The following is a 22821-nucleotide window of genomic DNA, read 5'->3' on the forward strand; positions in this document are numbered from 1 at the left end:
GGCGGAGGCCTGCCATTCCCCATGCTGGCAAAAGCTCCCAGCTCCCAGGAAGGAAAGACATCCTTAAAGAGCTGGACGCCTCAGTGGACACTTTTTTACCACTCTCCTTTACCATAAACTGTTGTTCTCAACTGGTTTGTCTTTAGAATTTAGAAATGTCTCTAGGATATTTCCTGATCTGTAATTGCTGTGAGCCATTTTTCCAGACACCACAAGACTATGTTGCCGATTGAAGTCGCAACCTGGACCTTATCCTTTCATCAGACTGTCTCAAAAGACTTATAGCAGGGGTCTTCAAACTTTTTAAAGTGGGGGCCGAATTACGGTCCCTTAGAGAGCTGTAGGGCTGGACTATATGAGCTACTAATTCCTACTCACACTGCACATATCTTATATAAATAAAATGAAAACCATTTATAAATAAACAGGTCACGCACCAGTATTTCAATGGGAACTGTGGGCCTGCTTTTGGCTAAAGAGATGGTCAATGTCCGGTTCCATATTTGTCACTGCCAGCCATAACAAGTGATGCAAGTGGGCATCAGTTAATCTTGATCTGGTTGGAGATTTCAGATGTTTCTTTTTTTTTTTTTTTTTTTTTTTTGGTTTTTGGGTCACACCAGGCAGTGCTCAGGGGTTATTCCTGGCTCCAGGCTCAGAAATTGCTCCTGGCAGGCACGGGGGACCATATGGGACGCCGGGATTCGAACCGATGACCTCCTGCATGAAAGGCAAACGCTTTACCTCCATGCTATCTCTCCGGCCCCCAGATGTTTCATTTTTGAAAAAGTCTGTTCACAGTCATAAGTGCTACCAAAGATGGTTACCATTTGAGTGCATGGTTCCTGATATTTGGATATACACTGAGTGTATATGCTGGCAGGTATCTTGGCAACCAAACAGCGCTCACTGCTGGCAGGCCGGATCAGACTCCTCTGCGGGCCGCATGTGGCCCTCGGGCCGTAGTTTGAAGACCCCTGACTTATAGGGATGGGCCGGAGAGATAGCACAGTGGTAGGACAATTGCCTTGCACACAGCTGATTCAGGATTGACAGTGGTTCAAATCTCAACACCCCATATGGTTGCCCGAGTCTGCCAGGAACGATTTCTGTCCGCAAAGCCAGGAGTAACTCCTGAGTGCCACCAGGTGTGGACCCCACGCCAAAAAAAAGAAGACTTATTGGGGATATGTATACCTTCTTAAGTATATTCTTCAATGTGTATATTCTTTATTGTATATTTTATTATGTAGTTATAGCTTTCCCCCTTCTCTTTAGATTTGCTAGTAGGAAATACTCTTTGAATTTTGTGCTTTTCATATAACTAGGCTATAGGAATTGTTTGATTTCTTATTATTTTCCCTTGAGGCTCCAATAGTATCCCATGGCACTGTTCTTTTTTTGTATAGGCTTATTAAAATAGAAAACATTAGATAATAGGAGTTTTATCCATTAGGAACGAGAACTCAGAATTTGTTACAGGATGCCTTCCATGCTGAACATTTGGCATAGTGACTTGACTTAGGCTTTAGTCACTTGGACATTGGCTGATCACCCCTGACCTTGGGTTTCATCTTTGGATCTGGCACAGTTTTCTGCGCCTACACCAGGGATCAACCTTCTACCAGGAATACCCAGCTTGAGGAATGTGACTGCTTAGAACTTTAAACTTAGAACACTGCTTGTGCTTTCTTAGAACACAACCGACAGGAGGGGTTGATGGGAGCTGGGGACCTGGCCTCAGCAGGAACCACCTCCCAAAGCTTTCTGTAGTATTTGCACCAGGAGATGCTTGGAGCTTGCTTACCTGGCAGTGAAGGAGACGGTCAGATGCAACATGGAGCAGTGCCCTGGTTACTCATCCTCCAGAGCTTTCAGGAGCAATGCGACTGCTCAGGATGCCACCAACGCCTCTGTGGACTCTGCTCCTGGCCGCTGGCTTCCACCAGGATAGACTCTGGAACTACTATGGCACATTCTTGCCCCAGGGTGGGCTAATATGCTAACCCAACTACTTGCTTTGTAGGCATATTTCCCTGTCTTACAACATAATGGTGAGATGAAATCAGGAGATGCCTCAGGTCATCCTGATTTCCACATAGGATATGTGCTAACACTAAGATCTCCAGTTACTAATACCTGACAGTTACTGTTTTGTAATTGAGGACAACCTTTCCTGAAACCTTGAATAAAAGACTTTGGGGTTGGAAAAATTAGTATGTCTGGAGCCTGTAGTTGGTCTTATGGCAAGATCCTTTGTGGGTAGGGACACCCTCTTTTTAGGCCAAAAGTTTTTTCTTTCCAACTTTTTCTTTTGGGGGGGGGGTCACACACCCGGCAGTGCTCAGGAGTTACTCCTGGCTCTGTGCCCAGAAAATTGCCCCTGGCAGGCACGTGGGACCCTATGGGATGCCAGGATTTGAACCACTGTCCTGCATGAAAGGTAAACGCCTTACCTCCGTGCTATCTCTCCAGCCCCCCACCCCCCTTTATCTTTTAATTAGAGACATCCGCCCTTTTCTTAGAACCTTGGGATGCAAATTACTTTATTTTTACCTCATATTTCTACATTCTACATTTTTCTATAAAGTCTATTAGGTCTCTCCCTATTATCCACTTCCTAATAAAAATCCTGGGTCTCAGGAAAACTCTCTTGAGTTTCTGGCTTTCCTCCATTGAATTATCTGCTTCTTAGGAATCTTTTTTTTTGGTTTTTGTGCCATACCCGCCGTTGCTCAGGGGTTACTTACTCCTGGCTGTCTGCTCAGAAATTGCTCCTGGCAGGCACGGGGGACCATATGGGACACCAGGATTCGAACCAACCACCTTTGGTCCTGGATCGGCTGCTTGCAAAGCAAACGCCGCTTTGTTATCTCTCCGGGCCAGCTTCTTAAGAGTCTTGTTATTCCTGAATTAGTTTCACCCTCTAGTGTGTATGGATTATTTCCTGTGTCAGTGTTTGCTTCTAGACTCGTGTCTCTCCAATGTTCTGGTCTTGAAGCACGAAACTTCCATCACAGGTGTGTGCCAAGAAAACATGATTTGCTAAAGCAATTGGGCGCCTAGTTTGCTCAAGGTTGAGTGAGCAGGTAGGGCTGGGCAGTTTTCTTGCCTTCAGTCCAGTGGCTTGCCAGCATGAGCATCACAGGAAATGCTCAGCAGATGTGGAGTCTTTCTAGAGAGGGGTTGAGTGGAAGGCTATGGACCCTGTCCCTTCTGGCATCACAGTCTAGACCACTTAGTTACTTCTGTGGTTTTCTCTGGTCGTGACTGTGCTGTTTTGTAAGACCAGAACAGGGCAGCTGCTTTTGTTCCTGCTGGGGTGAGGGAGCAGGACAGTGACACTGCTTCTAGAGGGGGGAGCCAGTCCTGCTGGTGCTTGGGTTCACATCTAGCAGTGCTTGGGGGACCATCCGTGTTAAGGGTCGAACTGGGGCCCCTAGCTTGTGCACTTGCTCATTTAGCCTTCTCTCCAGCTCTTGTACTTATCTGGAGGGCTCAAGAGGTCATTTGTCTTGGTTAGGGCTTTTTTTGTTGTTCTTATTTGGGAGGGGTGCTGTACCTGATGGTGCTCAGGGTTACTCCTGACTCTTTGCTCAGAAATTACTCCTGGCAGGCTCAGGGGACTATATGGATGCTATGGCTCAAACTCTGGTTGGCCATAGGCAAGACATAACGTCCTCCCCACTGTGCTATCTATCACTCCAGCCTCTCTTGCTTGTTTTTTATTATATAACATGATCTTTTTTAATTGGAAGTATTTTTTTAAAGTCATTATAATATACTGATAGACATCACTCTCAGATTAATTACATTGGATATCTAGTGTAAATATTTTGAAATGCAGAAACTGAAACCAAGTGTTGGGCTAATTTTATGAAACATCACGTCCAAAATGGAGCCTAGCAGTTAGTTGAGTAGGGTTCTGGATGATGTTTTTTGCTCACTTCTGACTTCTATAATTTTATTTTGATGATTGAATGTGTTTAGAGGTGTGTGATGATATAGGAGTAATTTCTATTTATACATATACACAGATCAAATTTGCTTGGAATTTTTTGGGATGTTTTGATCTGGAAACTGTTATAGAAAGTGGGGACATTCTGGTAGTCTGTGCTCCAGCCCTTAGAGTTTCTTCCAGTCTGGTTTACCATCCATCTTTGGTAATGTAAGAGCTCCAGGCTGTCTGCACCATCATTGGCCCCTGAGGCGGCTGCCTTTGTCCTGTGCCACCAGGACCTTGTCTCCCTTCTTTTTCACACACCTTCTCATAATCCTTGTTGGTCCTTCAGGTCTTAGATGGTGTGGATGGCCAGTACTTGGGGATCAGCCAGCCAGAGGATGAGGACATTTCCGATGAAGCATCAGATGCCTTCCGAGGCTCCTCCCTTGGTATGTGGTCTCTGGTGCTGTCCTGACCTGGGTTTTCTCACATCCTATATGTGGTTTCATCCTGGTTTCTTGGAAGAGACCTTGTGAGCTCTTTTTTTCTCTGAGCTGTTGGTATAAATGGGTATGCTGTGCCTAACTGAATCCTCTGCTTGAGGTGCTCCATCTGTCGCTTGGCCTTCGCTGGCTTGTGTTTGAGCTTTATGTGTCCGCAGCCCTGCAGCAGGCTCGCTTGCTGGACAGCTCGGGCCACAGCAGGCAGTCATCTGACAGTAGCGTGGAACGCTTCCTGTGCCGAGAAGACGCACCTGAAGCTGGCAAGCTGGAAAACAAGGTGAGTGTTTCGTGTGGCTTCCGTGGACCCCGCTTTCCATCTTCCTACCACCTGCCACCTGTCTCTTGAGCCTTCCCTGGGGGATTGACTTCCCAGGCAGAACTGTACCTATTTCGATGGTCAGGCACCCCCTCATACTATGTGCTGCCACTGTAGTGAGCTGATGTGCTGTGGCCAGTCACAATGTACTCAGCGCCACTACACCCACACTCATATCCTGTCATTCATCTTCCCAAATGTATATGTCATGCCAGACCCCAACTTCCCTGCAATCCCCAGGCCCTAGCACCTCCTGTTTTGCTGTCTGCTGCCTATTAAGACTCCTAGGGCTTGTGTGCCAGCTGAAGGGCCCCTCAGGCCTGGGCCTTTCAGAAGAGCTGATTTCCCTGCCTTATGACCTCCAGTGGCAACTGTGTTGTAGCAGGCTTAGAGCTTCACCCTTGTCAAGGCTGACCATGCCATGGGCTGGGTGGGTTCGTGTCCCCTCTGCTATTGGTGCTGCTGAATAACACTGGTCTTAATAGCTGTGCAGACACCGCTGCAGAGCTCTGATTTCAGTACTGAGGATTGTACCCAAGTGTGGGGTAATTCTGTTTTCACATTAGGGTTTTTGGGAAAGGGACCCTGTCACTTGGCACTGCATCGTTTTATATCCCACCTACCGCACACATGGCTCTAGGTCTGCTGGGTCCTGCAGGCACTTATCTTTGGATCTGGGGCACTAGCTGGCATGTAGGGATTGGGTCTTTCGCATGGGTCAGTTAAGCTACTGCTTAGGCCAGTCCTGTGTTTTCCTTGGAGAATGTGTTGGGTCAAGTCAAGAAAGTGTTGTGAAATTAGCAGGTTGGGGGTTTTGGTTGATAAGATGGACATTGCACTGTTATTCACATTGTCTCAGGTTTGGGTGGCTTTGTTCAAAGAAGCAGCCTGCTCCTCAGTGTCTACCTGTGTCTCCCCAGCCATGCTGGAATGCCTGAAGGCAGAAATGATGTCCAAGGAGCCTGTGTGCTCCTTATCTGCCAGCAGCCTCTCTGCTTCCTTCTTGGCTTTATGCCCTTCCTGCCACAGCCTTTTGAACCTGTGACCACTACCTCCTGCCCTTTGGGGCCTGAGGTGGCACAGCGCCCAATTCCTCTACTCTGGAACTGTTTCTTACATTAGCAATGAAGGAAAGTTCGTTCTGTGATGATGCTTTTCCTACCCCAGCCCTGCCGGATCAAAGGCAATATTGGTCAGTCCACAGACGACGATTCTCCTCCTCTTGTCCACTGTGTCCGCCTTTTGTCAGCATCATTTTTGCTGACGGGGGAAAAGAAAGGTAAGGCGGGAGGTGGGTGCAGAGTTGGGGTGGATGCCCACTGCCTGGCAGGATAGGGTAGGAGGGTTAGCAAGTCCCACAGCATTGCTGCCTCGGGCTGTAGGTGAATGGATGGTGTCTTTGCAGCCCTGGTTCCTGACAGGGACGTTCGGGTCAGCGTGAAGGCACTGGCACTCAGCTGTGTGGGAGCAGCAGTGGCCCTGCACCCCGAGGCCTTCTTCAGCAAACTCTACAAAGTCCCTCTAGACCGAACAGAATACCCAGGTAGGCTGCAGTCCCACCTCTCAAGTCTTCACACTGTCATGTTATGAAAACAGTTTCCAACCTTCTTGATTATTTCTGCGTTGGTGTGATATCTTTCGGGTCCTAATTTGTGGCTATGGGATGGAGTTGTGGTTCGCAATTACATCTAAGTATTGGGTTCAGGTTCCAAGGCATGTACCTTACCTTACACACGGAAGGCCATGGCTTCCTGCACGGTTCTTAAGCACCACTGGCCCTGCACGGTTCTTAAGCACCACTGGGTGTGGCCCATAATCCATAATCTGAAACCACACAAACTAATGATTTCAACCTCATACTAGTTAACTTTGAGTTTACTTTGATGAAATTTTTTGGGGCGCTCATTTTGTGTTTTGGTCCATACCTGACTGCCCAGGACTCACTCCTCACCTTGCACCCAGGAATTATTCCTGGTGGTACTTGGGGACCATATGGAATGCTGGAGATTAAACTTGGGTTGGCTGTTTGCAAGGCAGACTGTCCTGTCAATTCCCCCTGAGAATGCTGGTATTTGAACAGCTAGCAGTAGATATGTGTGACTAGAGAGCCACTTTCCTCACACGTGCTGTTTATTATGCCTGAAGCACAGAGATGCTGCAGGTCCCGCTCAGCTGGGCCATATGGTCCCACCCGTAACCACAAGGGATTTAATTTCAGAATGACCCTCCTGCCTTCTTTTCCCCCATTTTCTTTGGGATGGGGCACACTTCTGCTTTTATATACATTATATAGGTGAGACAATTTGGCTTTCTTTTAGCTTTTTTGGGGGATAGAGATTTGGGTCATAACTGGTGGTGCTGAAGGCTTATCCTAGTTTATCACTTAGGGATGGGATAATATATGGTACGTGGAGTTGTAACCGGGTCAGCCTCATGCAAAGCAAGTGCCCTATCCACTATATCATCTTTCTGGCTCTTGTCTTAAAATATTTTTTTAACCAAAACTGGAATCTTGGTATTTGTCTGATAACCTGGACTTATAATCCCAAGAACCTTGTGTTGGGGCGCTATCATGGATATATTGGATATAGGACCTTTGACTCTCCCCCCCCCCCCCCCCACGCCCTTTCTCCCTGTGGTTTTCACGGTTGAGTCTTGGCTAGATTTGGGCTGCTGCGTGCCCGCTCCTTGCTGGGAAGTCGGTGGCATGCCTTGTTGAGTGGCTGGCGTTGATCTGTACAGAGGAGCAGTACGTGTCTGATGTCCTGAACTACATTGACCATGGAGACCCGCAGGTCCGAGGAGCCACTGCTCTCCTCTGCGGGACCCTTATCTGCTCCGTCCTGAAACGGTCCCGCTTCCACGTGGGACACTGGACCAGCAACATCCGAATGCTGACAGGTACTGCTGCTGTCCTCAATATCCTCTGAGATATTCTTTCTAGTCCCATTCCCTGATGGTGTCTGTTCTTTTTCCTCTGCTTAGGAAACTCTTTTTCTTTGGTGGACTGCATCCCTTTGTTGCAGAAAACGCTCAAAGACGAGTCTTCTGTCACCTGCAAGTTGGCTTGCACAGCTGTAAGGGTGAGTATTGTTTTGAGTGAATTGCTTTTCATGAGGGACTATGCCGTTACTGCTTTAAGACCTCATTTTCTGGGAACTGCTCTCAATACTGTAAGCATTGGTGTGAATGAGTCCGCCTGGCTCCACCTTTTGAGGGCAGTGCTGAGAGGATTGCCCTGTGAGAGAGAGGTGGATAGGCTGCCCCTCTGTGTGTCATGGGTGCCCTGTTCTTCCATGGGTATACTGCTGTCTCAGTTGGGTCAGGACTGGAGCACCTGCCTGCGGGTGTCTCTGAAATAGCACCTACCTCTTAGATGCCTAGGATTCCTGCTCTCTGAAATATTCTGGGGTCTGGCCTGAGCCTCACCCTGGGAAAAGAGTTTCCCTAGAAACATGGCTGGAAAATGTGATGCAGTTTTCCTGTCATCTCACTGGGGTGGACTCTGTTCAAGGCAGTTATAGTCTTGGTGACTTAGAGAGTCCCAACTTGCTCCTGCATGACATTGCCACAGGGGCTTGACGCAGATAGGGGTGTGCTAGGAAACCCTTGCCTGTTCTTGCATTGTGGGGGGTGCTCATTGCTGTCTGATTTGAAGCTGGGTTTCACAGGTCGCTTCCTACCACTGAGAAATGCTCCCAACATTGTTACGGGGGCCAGGGCCCACAGTTGGTAGAGGGCAGAAAGCCCAGGGTCTGTGTGGGTATGCATGTGCACTTACGTGCAGCAGTGCCCGTCGCACGAGATTATGAGACATGGCTCACTTTCCCACCTTCCAGCACTGCGTCATGAGTCTGTGCAGCAGCTGTTACAGTGCGCTGGGCCTGCAACTGCTCACTGACGTGCTGAGCCTGAGGAACAGCTCCTACTGGCTAGTGCGTACTGAGCTCCTGGAGATCCTGGCAGAGATTGATTTCCGGTGAGTGCACCAGAGTTAGTGCATGGACCCCAATGCAGGGCCCCCTTAAGACCACTCTTGCCTTGGCATTCTTACTGTTGTTGTTGTATTTTAGAACAAACCTGGCAGTGCTTAGGGGTTACTCCTGGCTCTGCACTCAGTGATCACTCTTGGTAGGCTTTGGGTACTATATAGGATGCTGGGGATCAAACCCGGGTTGGCTGCATTGCAAGGCAATTACCCTATCTGTTGTATTATCTATCACTCTGGTGCCACAATTTCATTCACTTTTTAAGAATAGTGTTGATTTTTCCTCTGAACCCTTGTAGTGGGAAAGTCCCCGTGTCATCCAGGGCCTGAAGTTCTCAGTACAGAACTGAGGTATGGGTACCTTCCTCAGAACAGGTCCAGAATTGAGGCTTGATCTCAGTCCCTCAGACAGCAGCTCTGCCCTGCTCCTCTGTCTCCTCCTCTAGGGCAGGCATGTGGGCACATGGGTGTTTGAGGGTTGGATATGTTGAGGTTGGTTTTGAAGGAAAGGGTTACTGTATTCCCCTGCAGCTCCCATGGGAAAAGGCATATCCGTCTCCCCTCCAGCCCTCCCAGTGACACCCATACCCCACGCCCTGTCAGGACTAAATTTTTAAGGAGGGCTGGCACTGATACATCCTAAACTGTTTTTGGGTCAGGTTGGTGAGCTTTTTGGAGGCGAAAGCAGACCGCTTACACCGTGGAGCACATCACTACACTGGGGTAAGCGCTGTTAGGGACCCTGTATTAACCTTCTGGGGCTTGTGCACTGTGAGGCTCTGGAGGCTCTGAGTATTGCTCTGATAAGCTTTTCCTTTCTGTCCTTTCTGTGCATTATGATGTGTGATGGCATTTCATACCAGTAAGCTCACCTTCGTTCTCAGTGGCTTTTGAAAATAACATCTTTAAAATGAGATTCAGTACATGGGTTCCTTCTCTTTTGTCTCCCCTCAGCTTTTGAACCTGCAGGAGCGAGTACTTGATAATGTTGTCATCTATTTGCTTGGGGATGAAGACCCCAGGGTCCGGCATGTTGCTGCAGCTACATTAGTGAAGTAAGTTACTAAATATTAGGTCTCTTGCTTTGTTCTTGATTCAAGTTCCGACTGGGAAGGGAATGAGCAAAGGAAAGCATCCGAGGTGATGGCTCAGACTCCTGAAAACTCAGAGCTCATTTTGACTGCCTCTTAAGCTTCCAGATAAGAAAAAAAATCCCTGCCTTCAGCTTTCTGCTGTGACTGTAGCACTTCCACTGCCCAAAGACAGTCTATAATAGGGGCCAGAACCATAGCATAGCAGGGAAGGTGCTGTTGATCTTCACATCCCATAAGGTCTCCAGACAACCACCATGCCACTGCTTCTTGGTGGAAGCAGAACCTGCACTGGGTTCTCAGGTTCTAATCCAGCTATTCAGTCGTATTACCAAGCCACTTCCATTATTCATCTATGTCAGGAAAGAAGCTTTACAAGTGACCCTTCGTCACTGTGACTGCCATTCATAAAGGATGATTCTTTTGTGAACTTGTCTTTCATTTAGAAAAGGCCTGATGCCCAAAGAATATTGTGATTCTTAAATGTTTCTATATGTTTGTCTCCCCTTGGAATGAATTCTTGCATGCTAAGTTGCTTGGTGGTCCAAAAAAACAAAAATGAGATGCCTGGAGTGATAGCACACCAGTAAAGTGTTTGTCTTGCATGTGGCTGACCTGGGATGGACCCTTTTTTGATCCTCGGCATCCCTCAGCCCCCGAGCCTGCCAGGGCTACTTCTTTTTTTTTTTTTTTTTTTTTTTTTTTGGTTTTTGGGCCACACCCTGTGACGCTCAGGGGTTACTCCTGGCTATGCGCTCAGAAGTTGCTCCTGGCTTCTTGGGGGACCATATGGGACGCCGGGGGATCGAACCGCGGTCCGTCCTAGGCTAGCGCAGGCAAGGCAGGCACCTTACCTCCAGCGCCACCGCCCGGCCCCTAGGGCTACTTCTGAGCGCAGAGCCAGAAGTAGCCCCTGAGAACTGCCAGGTGTGGCCCAAACGCCCACTCCCAAAACAAAAACAAAGACAAATATTGCTGAATCAAGACTTTTGATCTGGGCCCGGAGAGATAGCACAGTGGCGGTTGCCTTGCAAGCAGCCGATCCAGGACCAAAGGTGGTTGGTTCCAATCCCGGTGTCCCATATGGTCTCCCGTGCTGCCAGGAGCTATTTCTGAGCAGACAGCCAGGAGTAACCCCTGAGCAATGCCAGGTGTGGCCCAAAAACCAAAACAAAAAAAAATTTTTTTTATCTAATAAAAGTAAAATTATAGGGCCAGAGAGTTCAGTTGGGAGCTTGCCTTGTATGCAATCAACCTAGGTTCGATGCATGTTATCTCCTGAGCTTTGCTTGGATGATGCCTGAGTGCAGAGCAGGGAGTAAGCTCTGAGCACCATTGGGTGTGGTCCCCAAACCAAAAACTAAAAATAATGTGCACTTTGTAGAAATACAACTTACACATCTTTCCATCCACTCTTTAAAACAAATGATTTTTAGTAAACTTCGAGGGTTTCCTACAATGTAGTAATTAATAACCCTACAATCTGTCCTTAGAACATTTCCAACACCCCACAAAGATCCTTTGTGATTTGCAGTTGCCACCCCCAGGCCATGCTACTGAGTGGTGCAACAGAAGGTGCTTCCAAGCTGCACTTCAAAACCCTCCAGCAGCAGGGTCCCACAGGAAAGTGGATCCAAGTGCAGTTCTAGGGGCTGAAACACTGTGCGGGTAATAGGATGAGTGACAGGGCTGTTCACGTGCTATGACCTTTCTTCCCCTACGCTAGGCTTGTCCCAAAGCTGTTCTATAAGTGTGACCAAGGACAAGCTGATCCAGTGGTAGCTGTGGCCCGGGACCAGAGCAGCGTTTACCTGAAGCTGCTCATGCATGAGACACAGCCATCCTGCCACTTCTCTGTGAGCACGGTCACCAGGTACGGGCCTGCATTGGGTTGGCACACCAGGGCTCCCTTCACTTGGTGTCACCAAGATCCTGGGAGTAACTCTGCCATCTGCCTGTGCCACAGCACATACTGACTATGGGTACCTGCTTGGTTTCTCATAGCAGATAGCTGCAGAAGCCTGTGTTAGAGCACCCTGGGGTCACATTCCTGTACCCTGGGTTTTCCGAGTATCATTTGCAGCACTGCAGGGAGATCTGGGTATTTTGGTACCGGGTATTGTGTCAGGTATGTGAGGGCATTGAACTGCCAGATTTACTGGTGGGGTTTCTGAGCACTCCTGTCCCTCAAACAAGAAGGAATGCCCTAATGAGGTTCTGTAGAATTTAGCTTGTCTTTAAAATTTAGCTTGCAAGAAGACGATGGAGATGGGGTGGGAAGGGAGCGTGAAGTGACAGTACAGTGGGGAGTTATTTGCCTTGCATGCAGCTGACCCGGCTTAGATCCCCAAATCCTCTATGATTTCCCTAAACACTGCTAGGAATAATTCCTGAGTGCAGAACCAGGAGTAACTCCTGAATATTGCCGTGTGTGGCCTAAAAGCCAAACCAAAGCAAACATAAAAAACAAACATTGTGGGGCCAGAGAGATAACATGGAGATAAGGTGTTTTGCCTTGCATACAGAAGGACGTTGGTTTGAATCCCGTTATCCCATATGGTCCCCCAAGCCTGCCAGGAGTGATTTCTGAGCGTAGAGCCAGCTTTGCCCATTTTCTGTGTTCCAAACTTGGGCTGAGCCCAAGTTCTGTTCACTTCATTTGGTCCTTTCAGAACAAATGCTGGTGCATTGAGAGGTCTTGTTTACCGCTCAGCTCTTGTTCTCTAGTTTCTGTGCGATCAAGTATGTTTGCTTCCCTTTGGTGTTCAGGCACTGAAGGGTACCAAAGGCCGAGTCCTCCCTTGCTCTTTGAACTTGTGTGCCTCATGGTGGTCCTGTCTTGAAGGGACAGGGCAGGTAGGCTGGAGGGAGGAGGCAGGAGGAACTTCTGAGGGTGGTGTCCTGACAAGGTCATGGACCAGCCTATGAGGAGAGTCACTGCACCAGGGCAGGCCGAGAAACCAGGAGAGGCCAGTTCAGCTTTTTGACATAAGGCCCACCTCCTTTGCCTCCAGGTTTTCCCTATTTGAAGATGCCCACTCTTGAAAGGTTGTTTTCTATTTTGAGATCGGTGATGCTATAGTTTCTCGCTGTTTTAATCTAGAAAATATTGGAATTGTGAATAGTGTGATGTCTCCATTTTTTTGTCAGAATCTATAGAGGCTATAACTTACTGCCCAGCATCACTGATGTTACGATAGAAAACAACCTTTCGAGAGTGATTGCAATGGTTTCTCGGGGCCTGATCACATCTACCACACGCGCACTCACGGTAAGTTACCCAGTCTCTACTTTTTGGAGTGATGTAGTAGCGTGGCTCTTAGTGCTAGTTTAAATAAGAGTACTAAGGGTCCGGAGAGATAGCACAGTGGTAGGGCATTTGTCTTTCAAGCAGCCGACTCAGGATGGAGGACAGTAGTTTGAATCCTGGTCCCCCTGCCTGCCAGGAGCGATTTGTGAGCACAGAGCCAGGAGAAACCTCTGAGCGCTGCCGGGTGTGACCCAAAAAAACAAAACAAAAACATTCCCAAGATGAATGTTAAGGTGGTGAATGTTTTGTTTTCTTCCTTATTTTTCAGGAATTGAAACTTTTTTTGTTTGGGTTTTGTTTTTATTTGGTTGTGGGCCACACCCCCACGGCACAAATTAAATGATTTGTGTTGTGGATTACCCTATCGGGCTTGGCGGTCTTTTGGGTGCCTTTCAGGCTGCTTGCTCTGGCCCCTACTTTCCTTGGAGTGGTAGGAGCTCTGTGTGCACCTGCCAGCATTGCTAGCCCCAATCCAGGCACATTGGTATCTGCTTTTGCGGGTGCTGAGGGAGATGTGCAGAGCTCCTTTGTGCTGATGGGCAGGGTGTGGGATGCAGGGCCACGTCCTGGGACTGGTGAGGCCAGGCAGGCATGGATATGGGCCTCACGAGCTATAGGGTGCATTCAAGTTGCCTGGCATATCCTACTGTTGGCCATTTGTGTCTGCCAACAGAAATAGTTTGCAGAGCTCAGCTTTGTGTTGCTTATGGAGGAAAGGACGTTGGTGTTTGGTGTGACCTTGTTCTTTCCCCCTCAGTTTGGATGCTGTGAAGCCTTGTGTCTCCTCTCAACGGCCTTTCCCATCTGCATCTGGAGTTTGGGTTGGCACTGTGGGTATGTATGCTCCTTCGTATGTTTTATGATGCAAACATGTTTATGGAAGTCATTTTTTCTCTGCTCAGTCCTGGGTGTTTCAGAGGCTTTCTGATGGCAGAGATTCTGTCTTCTGCCCTGTTGGGTGCCTGTGAGGAAACAGCACATTGGTTAGTACTGGCACAAGTGTCACATGTTTACCAATAGCATTGTAAAGAATCTGAGGGGCGATTTGCAGGGTCATTTCAGGGAATTCATATTTTTCTTTATTTATATTTTATGAGCCACATCTGGCAGTATTCAGGCTTACTCTTTACTCTGTGTTCAGGGACCTGATGAGGCTCTTATGGGGTTCTGAGGATCATACCTATATGGTGATGGAATCAGACTTGGGTTGACGGCATGAAAGGCAAACACCCTTGCTGCTGTACCATCTCGGTTATGGGGGTTCCAACCCAAGGCCCCACATATGCATAGCTAAGTGCTCTGCGGCCAGACTGCTTCCATGGCTTTCGAGAGACTTTTCTTAATCCTGAGTTCTTCACTTATGTATTGGTTGTGGATTCAAATTTTAATCTCAGTTCTCCACCTCTTTTGACTGAATATTAAAATCTTAGGAGTCGGGGCTGGAGAGCTAGTATACCCTTGCATGTTGCTGACCTGGATTCAATCCCAGGCACTATATGTTTTCTTGAACCTTTCCAAAAGTGATCCTTATATGCAGAGCCAGAAAGAAGTTCTGAACATCTCTGGGTCTGTCCCCTCCCCCCCCCAAAAAAGACATTAAAGAGTTTTTTGTCTAAAGTTCAGCGTGAGCTATCATTCAGAATTGTGATGAGCCACAGATGTTTGCCTCCGAACTGCAGCACTTGGCACGGAGTTTCTGTATCTTGGCAGTCCACAGTGGCCCCGTTGCATAAGTGCCCATGTTGAAAAGGGTTGGTGGCCTTGGAGTCCCTGGGTTAGACCAGGTTTGTCCACCATTTTCCAACCTTGTTTCTTTCCTGCCACCCATCTCCCATCCTCCTGGTTGTTCTCTGGTTTCATGTGTCCCATTGGACCATACTGGGCCTTAAAGAAGTGCCCTAGAGAGGCAGTTCTTCTCTCTTCTGCTAGCTGACACACACTGTATGGTTGTCATGGTCTGGTAAGAAACCCACCCCAGTACATTTGGCGGGGAGCACAGACATTAGGGACATTGCTGCATGAGCAGTTGGAGATTTTCACGTTCCTTTTGCCCAGTCCTGCTTCTCCAGAGGTTTGTCTGGAGGTGGTGTCCACACAGCAGGACTGGTTGCTGGTCTGTGTTCCCGCCATCTCACTTGCACGTTTGCCTGCCAGGGTGCCCCTGCTGAGCGCCAGCATTGAGTCCCGCAAAAGCTGCACGATTGGGATGGCGCCCATGATACTCACGCTGCTCTCATCCGCCTGGTTCCCACTGGACCTCTCTGCCCACCAGGATGCCCTCATTCTGACTGGCAACTTGCTGGCAGGTACTAGACCACATTTCCATTAGTCTCAGAGCACTGGCCCTTGACAGCGGGCAGTTTTTTTAAGTGCCTTTCCCAGCCTGGTGCCTCTCCTTGTGGTGGTGGTGGGGGGTGTCACAGCCCTCGCTCCAGTGGGGAAATGGGGTGACTGGGGAAGTGCCGTTCTCATACAAGGGAGTGGGACCAAACCCTGTGTGTGATGGTTGGACTATATGACATGTCCGACCCACAGTACTTCAGGAAGCCAAGGTCAAGCCCCGCGGGGGGTGGGGGGGCACAACAGGCTTGGTGTCTGAGGATGCTCATGCTGCAGCCCCTGTGTATGGTGGGAAGGTGGGTGGGGGAACCAAGATCGTGAACTTGGTGCTGGGGAGAGAGAAGGAAGAAAGGAGGCAGCACAGGCAGGCCTCTATCCTTCTTGGACTTGGGCAGATATGGCAGGTCCCCTTACATCCTACTGGGTTCTGATGGGTTGGGGACTTCCTTTTGAATTTGAGGCAACCCTGGCATGTCAGTGTTGCTGCCTGCACTCTGCCTCAGCTTTGTGCCTCCTTTTTCCTCCCCCGTGCCTGCCTCTCACAGCCAGTGCCCCTAAGTCCCTGCGGAACTCCTGGAGTTCTGAGGATGAGGCTGCATCCGGGAGGCAGGAGGAGGTGTGGCCCGCACTAGGGGACCGCAGCCTGGTGCCCATGGTGGAACAGCTCTTCTCCCACCTGCTCAAGGTCATCAACATCTGTGCCCATGTCCTGGATGATGTCACTCCTGGGCCCGCTCTCAAGGTACTGGGTAGGGGCTCCCCGGTCTCACCTGGCTTCTTGTGGCTCTCAAACTACAGCTGATACTGACTGTGCCTCTCCACTTACTTCCCTTGTCTGTGTTCTGCCTGGTTTGCTGAATAGCTCAAAGTGGGCGGTGTAAGGCTCTGTCCTTCCCTTTTTTTTTTTTTTGTGAGGTATAGCCTCATTAAAATCACCTTCCAGGTTAATGATGGCCAGTGATCCTGAACTCTCTCATACTGACTCGATTTTCTCCCTTTCCGGGGCCTCCCTCTGAGGCTCTTCCACTCGTATGTGCTCATTCTTCAAGGCCCACAGCACACTCAGGATGTGGCTTCTGTTCTCTGGCCCTTCCTCTCCTCTTTTCCCCTTCACAGCTGCACACCTAAGAGCTCTTCCTCCTCTGACCAACCTCTGGGCCTCTGGACAAAGCCCAGTCCTGCCATTGACTCACTGTGTTGTTTCTCTGTTGCCCCTCCTGCAGGGCCTCTTTATTCTCTGCCCTTCTCACTTAGCCTGGTTTCAGGACCACATGTATCCTGGGCTCTCATCTCAGCCTGCACTCGCACCCCTCGCCTCTGACTCACATATGTAGGTCATGGCTGCACCTGTGTTATGGAGTCCAGCACCCCACATTCTCCCGTGTTGTGCTTACACAGAGGGCCTCTGTTGCCGATTAGTTGTGACTTGAGTTGCTTTATCTCTAGGCCTCTCCCCCCTTACATGAGTGTCTCAGGACCTGGTTCATGTAGTGCCCTGGCTTGCCGCTGGGTGGTTTCTCAGGCCCCTGGTCTTCAGCTCCCTGTCAGGAAGGTCCACACCAAGATCACAGATGATTCTTGGGGAGATTGAAGGGTGATGGTGGGGTCCAAGGAGGGGGTTGTGTGTGTGTCTGTCCCCACACCAAAATGCAGGGAGGTTGAAGAGGGTGTGTGACTCTAGTCATGTGTGTGTGTGTAAGAGGTGTGTGTGTGTGTGTGTGTGTGTGTCTCCACACCAAAATCACAGATGATTGTTGGTGAGATTGAAGCATGGTGGTGGGGTCCAGGGAGGTTGAAGAGGTGTGTGTTGTTTTGAAGTGTGTGTGTGTGTGTGAAGAGAGTGTATGCATGGTGAAGTATGTGTTGAAGAAAGGTGTGTGTGTGTGCGCACACATGCACGTGCCCAGCCCCTTCCCAATATAATTTCGGGTTCACTTCAGGCAGCCTTGCCATCTCTGACCAATCCCCCATCGCTGAGCCCTATCCGCCGAAAGGGAAAGGAGAAGGAGTCTGTGGAATCAGCGTCCGTGCCGCAGAGTCCAAAGAAGGGCAGCGAAGCTAGCCCAGGTATGGGTAGCATTGTGTGCGGGCTGGTTCTTCCTGCAGTGCGGCCCACATTTATCCTTGGACGGACCAAGGACACAAGTTGAGCTCTTTGCCCCCACCACTGATATGCCCAGCCAGAAAGTCAGCATGTTCTGTGACCACTTCTTGCTGCCCAGTTGTTTCCAGCTCCCACACGACTGGGCTTGGCTAAGGCTACCACCAATTATGTGGGCTCATATGCTGATAAGACTGCCAGCTGCACACACATTTGCTTCATGTATTTTTTGGGTCACACCGGGCAATGTCCTGAGATTACAGCTGCCTCTGTGCTTGGGGTCCTTCCTGGCAAGCTCGGGATCATATGGTGTGACAAGGACTAAACTGAGTTAGGTAGGCCATGTGCAAGGCTATTTATTCCATGGCTCCAACCCCAGCTTTGCTTGGTTTTATTTTACTGTTTTGGGGCAGGTGCCCCGCTGTTACTTGTTTCAGTTTCTTGTGATTCCTAATTAGTTAACATGTCAGTCAACATGTCAGAAGAAAAATTGACTTGTTTTATGAAACTCATTTTAAAAATTGTTGCCAGTCAGGGCTGGAGCAGTTACACAGCACCTTGCATGCAGCTGACCCTAAATGGACTTGGGTTTGATTCACAGCATCCCGTATGGTCCCGTGAGCCTGCCAGGGACGATTTCTGAGCATACAGCCAATGACTGCCAGCAGGTGTTCCCCCAAAACAAACAAAAAATTGTTGCCCATAATTTAAATATAGAAGGCAGGGGAAAAAGGCATCCACAGCGGGCCTTTTGAGGAACCCCATGGGGGTTAAATTAGTTCTACCTACCAGGAAAATCTGAGGATACATCTGGTGGGCTGAGCACCCCTAAAAGCTTAGGCATGCCCTGGCAGAAGGCTTGGGTTATTTGATTTTCTTTTTCCTCCCTGGTATTTGCAGCCACACTTGGTGGTGCTCAGGGGGTTATATGAAATGTCCAGGAATCCCATCTGGGTTGAGTGTGTACAAGTCAAGTACCCTCCCCACTGTATTATCACTCTGGCCCTAAATTTAGAAGATTTTGATTTTGACCTAATTAGCTGTTTTGCATGTGTTTTGAAAGCCTTTCGCCAATCAGATGTCTCAGGGACTGCTCCAGCCAACAAATCGTCATCACTGGGGAGTTTCTATCATCTTCCTTCCTATCTAAAACTGCACGATGTCCTGAAGGCCACACACGCTAACTACAAGGTACTGCTATTGCCCACGAGTATGTCCTTCCAGACCTCACTGTGCACGTGCTGTGTCTTCCAGTTCTGTTCACAGTCGCTTGTGTGGTGCAGCAGTAGGGTCATGGGAGAGGCCTACTGCCTTTCCTTTGGCCTCACCATGGTCATCATCACAGCTATGTCTGGGGGCTTCCAAGGTTGGCTCGATCCAGGGATCTGGACAGATAGATCCTTTGAGACTGGGGTGCAGTTTGGGCTGACTCCACCAGGCAGGTCTCCACCTGCTGCCCATTGTGCCCTTTTCCTGGCTGGTGGCTGTGGCCTGTTGGGATGCAGGAAAGTAAGCTTATGGGCTTAAAAGGGTGTCTCGTGCTTCCACCCTGAATGGTCCCCCTGGTGCACCATGGCTTCTGCCCAGGTTGCAGTGCATAGTGACTGCCAAGACCTCGCCCATCACAGCAACCACAGGGAAAAGATGATCTCACCCCCTCTGCTCTCCTCCTGACTCCCCTGGGCAGCACAGCTCAGTTCACAGGGCATATTTGAGTCACTGTGATACCTTCCCAGGGTCCCCACAGAGTTATTTGTCCCTTGTCCCAAGTCTCCAGCCATATGTCACAGGTCATCCTTTGGTTCTGAGCCCCTAGGGCAGGGGTCTCAAACTCAATTTACCTGGGGGCCGCAGGAGGCAAAGTCGGGGTGATCCTTGAGTGCAAAGTCAGTAGTAAGTCTTGAACATTGGGGGGTGTGACCCAAACAACTAAAACAAAACAAAACAAAACAAAACAAAACAAAACAAAACAAAAAAAGATTCCTCTAGGGCAGGGCCACAAAATGTACGGAAGACCTTTTGGTGAGTTTGAGACCCCTGCCCTAGGGTATTTGGTGTCATTCAGTGTCTCAGACATTTGTGCAGACCAATTTGCTGTTTTTTTTGTTTTTTTTTTTTTTTTTGGTTTGTGTTTGTTTGTTTTTGGGTCACATCCGGCAGTGCTTAGGGGTTACTCCTGGCTCTACACTCAGAAATTGCTCCTGGCAAGCTCAGGCAACCATATGTGATGCTGGGATTCGAATCACCGACCTTCTGCATGGGAGGCAAATGCCTTACCTCCATGCCATTTCTCCGGCCCCCAATTTGTAGCAGGCAGAAAGCCTGTGTGGGCTGGTAATGAACTCCTAGGTTTCCTCTTAGCTCAGAGTAAAATAAATGCTTTTTATTTCTGACATACTGCTTAATAAACTCAGTATTAATGGCCTATAACAATCTTTCTTGCATGCTACTAGGCACAATCTGTTCCAAGTTTAAACATCCTGGAAGATGTCTTAGTAAAAAACAGTTGATTTGGTGTGGGAAGTATTTATTTGGAGCCACACCCACTGGTGTTCAGGGATTAGTTCAGACTCTGTGCTCAGGGGCCATCTGCAGTACACAGCATGAAACTGGGTCAGTCATATGCAAGGCTAGTGTCGTCCCTGTGTCCCCCACCCCCGTCTGCTCTGTGCCAGTTTGTTTAGCTTTCGGAGCCACTCTTTTGCCAAGCTATTTTCCCATCTTAAAACCAGATTGAACTGCTGCTCCCTTGATTGGTGGACATGGGTGAGCCATGTGGCATCCCTGACTGTAGTTCAGGCGTTTCCCAGCTGTGTGCAGGCTGTCCCTACCCTAGCCCCATCTCTCCTTCCCTGTCCAGGTCACCCTGGATCTTCAGAACACCTCTGAGAAATTTGGTAGCTTTCTTCGCGCTGCCCTTGATGTTCTCGCACAGATCCTAGAGCTGGCGACCTTGCAGGACATTGGAAAGGTTTGTGGAGCTTGTTTCTCTGATCACCTGGGCCTTGGGTTCCATCCTGTGCACCTTGAGACCTGTTACTCCCTTTAGGAGAAGCTTATGGGTAGATGTTTCTGCTTACAGCATCATTGCACAAGCATCTTTTTGTTTTGGGATCACATCTGACACCTGACACTGCTCAGGAGTTCCTCATGGCTCTGCACTCAGATCAGTTCTGGTGGGCTTAGGGGATCATATAGGGTGCCCGGGATAGAATTCGAGTAGGTGTCATGGAAGGTCAAGCCCCTTGCTTGCTGTTTCCTCCAGTCCAGCACCTGAATTTTTTATTTGACTTCCATTAATTATGGTTGAGCTCATTATAGATGGCTGCTCGTGGTTCTGCCCCTGATAGGAGAGTGCATATCTTGTCCTGCCAGCACAATGTCCATGACATGGCTCTGATATCTGATGGTGTCTTGACCTCAGGATTAGGAAGAGAGACTATTTTTGTTCTTTTCCTGTGCCCTGCCGCATGCCTAGGCCCACTAGCTTCCTCTCTCAGCATGGTGGGTGCCTGGAGCCATGTGTACCCTGGGGCAGGGGCCTCTTTCTTCTTGCAGTGTCGCTGGCAGGGACTGCAACCCTTTCTGAAAGGTACTGGGTACTGGATGGGGGCTCCAGGGGCTCAGGCATTCTCTGAATGCTACTGCCGCTTCCCTTTCTCAGTGCCCCCAGTTAGATAGTGCAGCTTAGGCCCTGAGGCCCATCTGCGTGAGTTAGGATTTTCAAGGCTCTGGGGTGGGAATGTGTGGGAGCCACTGGTTAGACAGGCTTGTGAGGGATGTTCCAGTGTTTAGTGGGCACTGGCTGTGCTGGATGGGGAGGTGGGGTAGCTCAGGAGGTGTGTGCTTGTGCCAAGGCCTACACTGAGCTCTGTCTGTCTTCCTGTGTCATTGTGGGAACTCATGGTGCTGCTCAGAGATGCTCCACTGTGGTAAATGACGTATCTCTGAGGGGCTGTGCTAGGGCATGATGGGCACCCACTGCAGTCCCTGACATACCCCTCTCTGACTGCTCTGTCCCCACAGTGTGTTGAAGAGATCCTGGGGTACCTGAAATCCTGTTTCAACCGAGAACCCACCATGGCGACTGTCTGTGTCCAGCAAGTGAGTGGTAGCTCTGGGGCTTCAGCATTATGACCTCACAGGGCATGTGGGGCAGCTCCTCTGGGCACTGGCAGGTCAGCAGGAAAGTCTCAGGATGGCGTAGGCATGCCATATCCAATGCTGATGGTGTTGCTTTTTGCCTTGTAGCTGCTAAAGACTCTCTTCGGGACCAACCTGGCCTCCCAGTTTGAAGGCCTGTCTACAAACCCCAGCAAGTGCCAAAGCCGTACCCAGCGTCTCGGCTCATCGAGTGTGAGGCCTGGCTTGTACCACTACTGCTTCATGGCTCCCTACACCCACTTCACCCAGGCCCTGGCCGATGCAAGCCTGAGAAACATGGTGCAAGCTGAGCAGGACCATGATCCCTCAGGGTAATGTCTGCCTGGCACTTCATGAACAGGGACTAACTTTGTCAGTGGGCAAGAAAAGTGGCCTGACATAAACACAGGACTGTTCGGCTCAGAGAACCCTGGCAGTCAGGCTGCTATAGGGACTTTAAGATTCAACCCTGCCTTAGAGGGGTGTTGAGTTAGGTGGGAGAGGGGCGGGGAACACACCTACCCAGAGATGAAAATGTTTAGGGCTGATGCCAGGCCGGATGCCTTGTGAGATAGTGAGAGAAAATCTCTCAGGCCTGAAGTGAGATTAGTGACATCTTTCAGTGGCATGGTGACAGGTGATGTCTCAGACTAAGATAGGGTACTTAGAACAAAACTTAAAACAAACCCAGAACAGCTTGCTGGGTTAAGTTACTGAGGTGGAGTCACTTAATAGTGATGTTGGGGGAACATGAAGCCACTTTAAGAGGCTTGTATAGGCATTGTTTCGTTTTCTTTTGCGATTTTTAGGGGGCCACACCCAGTGGCCAGGAAGCCAGGGCTTCCTCCCGGCTCTGCATTTAGAGGTCACTTCTGGAGCAGCACAGGGGACCATATGGGGTGCAGGGGATTGAATCCAGGTAGCCACATGTAAGGCTAGCACCCTGCCTGCTGTACAGGCAGCTTAGCAGAGGTGTTGTTTATGGTTCGGTTTTGTTGTTTGGGTTTTGGGCCATTTCTCGTAGTGCTCAGGGCTTATTCCTGCTCTATGCTCAAAGATCTCTCCTGGCAAGGCTCAGCAGACCAT

At 49.3% G+C, this 22821-nt stretch overlaps 1 protein-coding gene across 1 annotated transcript in view; it reads left to right on the forward strand.

Moving 5' to 3' along the window:
• The window catches only part of HTT (huntingtin), a 121724-nt gene that overhangs the window by 62821 nt on the left and 36082 nt on the right, over positions 1-22821 (forward strand). Inside the window, exons 13-31 of the mRNA XM_049789694.1 lie at positions 4293-4392; positions 4605-4723; positions 5930-6041; positions 6168-6305; positions 7505-7663; positions 7748-7845; positions 8602-8741; positions 9410-9473; positions 9705-9805; positions 11568-11714; positions 12992-13112; positions 13909-13985; positions 15306-15457; positions 16037-16233; positions 17432-17558; positions 18656-18783; positions 20453-20563; positions 21619-21696; positions 21844-22067. Of these exons, the coding sequence (XP_049645651.1) occupies positions 4293-4392; positions 4605-4723; positions 5930-6041; positions 6168-6305; positions 7505-7663; positions 7748-7845; positions 8602-8741; positions 9410-9473; positions 9705-9805; positions 11568-11714; positions 12992-13112; positions 13909-13985; positions 15306-15457; positions 16037-16233; positions 17432-17558; positions 18656-18783; positions 20453-20563; positions 21619-21696; positions 21844-22067 (2393 nt within the window). The remainder of the gene's footprint in view (positions 1-4292; positions 4393-4604; positions 4724-5929; positions 6042-6167; positions 6306-7504; positions 7664-7747; positions 7846-8601; positions 8742-9409; positions 9474-9704; positions 9806-11567; positions 11715-12991; positions 13113-13908; positions 13986-15305; positions 15458-16036; positions 16234-17431; positions 17559-18655; positions 18784-20452; positions 20564-21618; positions 21697-21843; positions 22068-22821) is intronic.

The sequence above is a fragment of the Suncus etruscus genome, chromosome 16 (assembly GCF_024139225.1).
Source record: "Suncus etruscus isolate mSunEtr1 chromosome 16, mSunEtr1.pri.cur, whole genome shotgun sequence".
NCBI lineage: Eukaryota > Metazoa > Chordata > Mammalia > Eulipotyphla > Soricidae > Suncus > Suncus etruscus.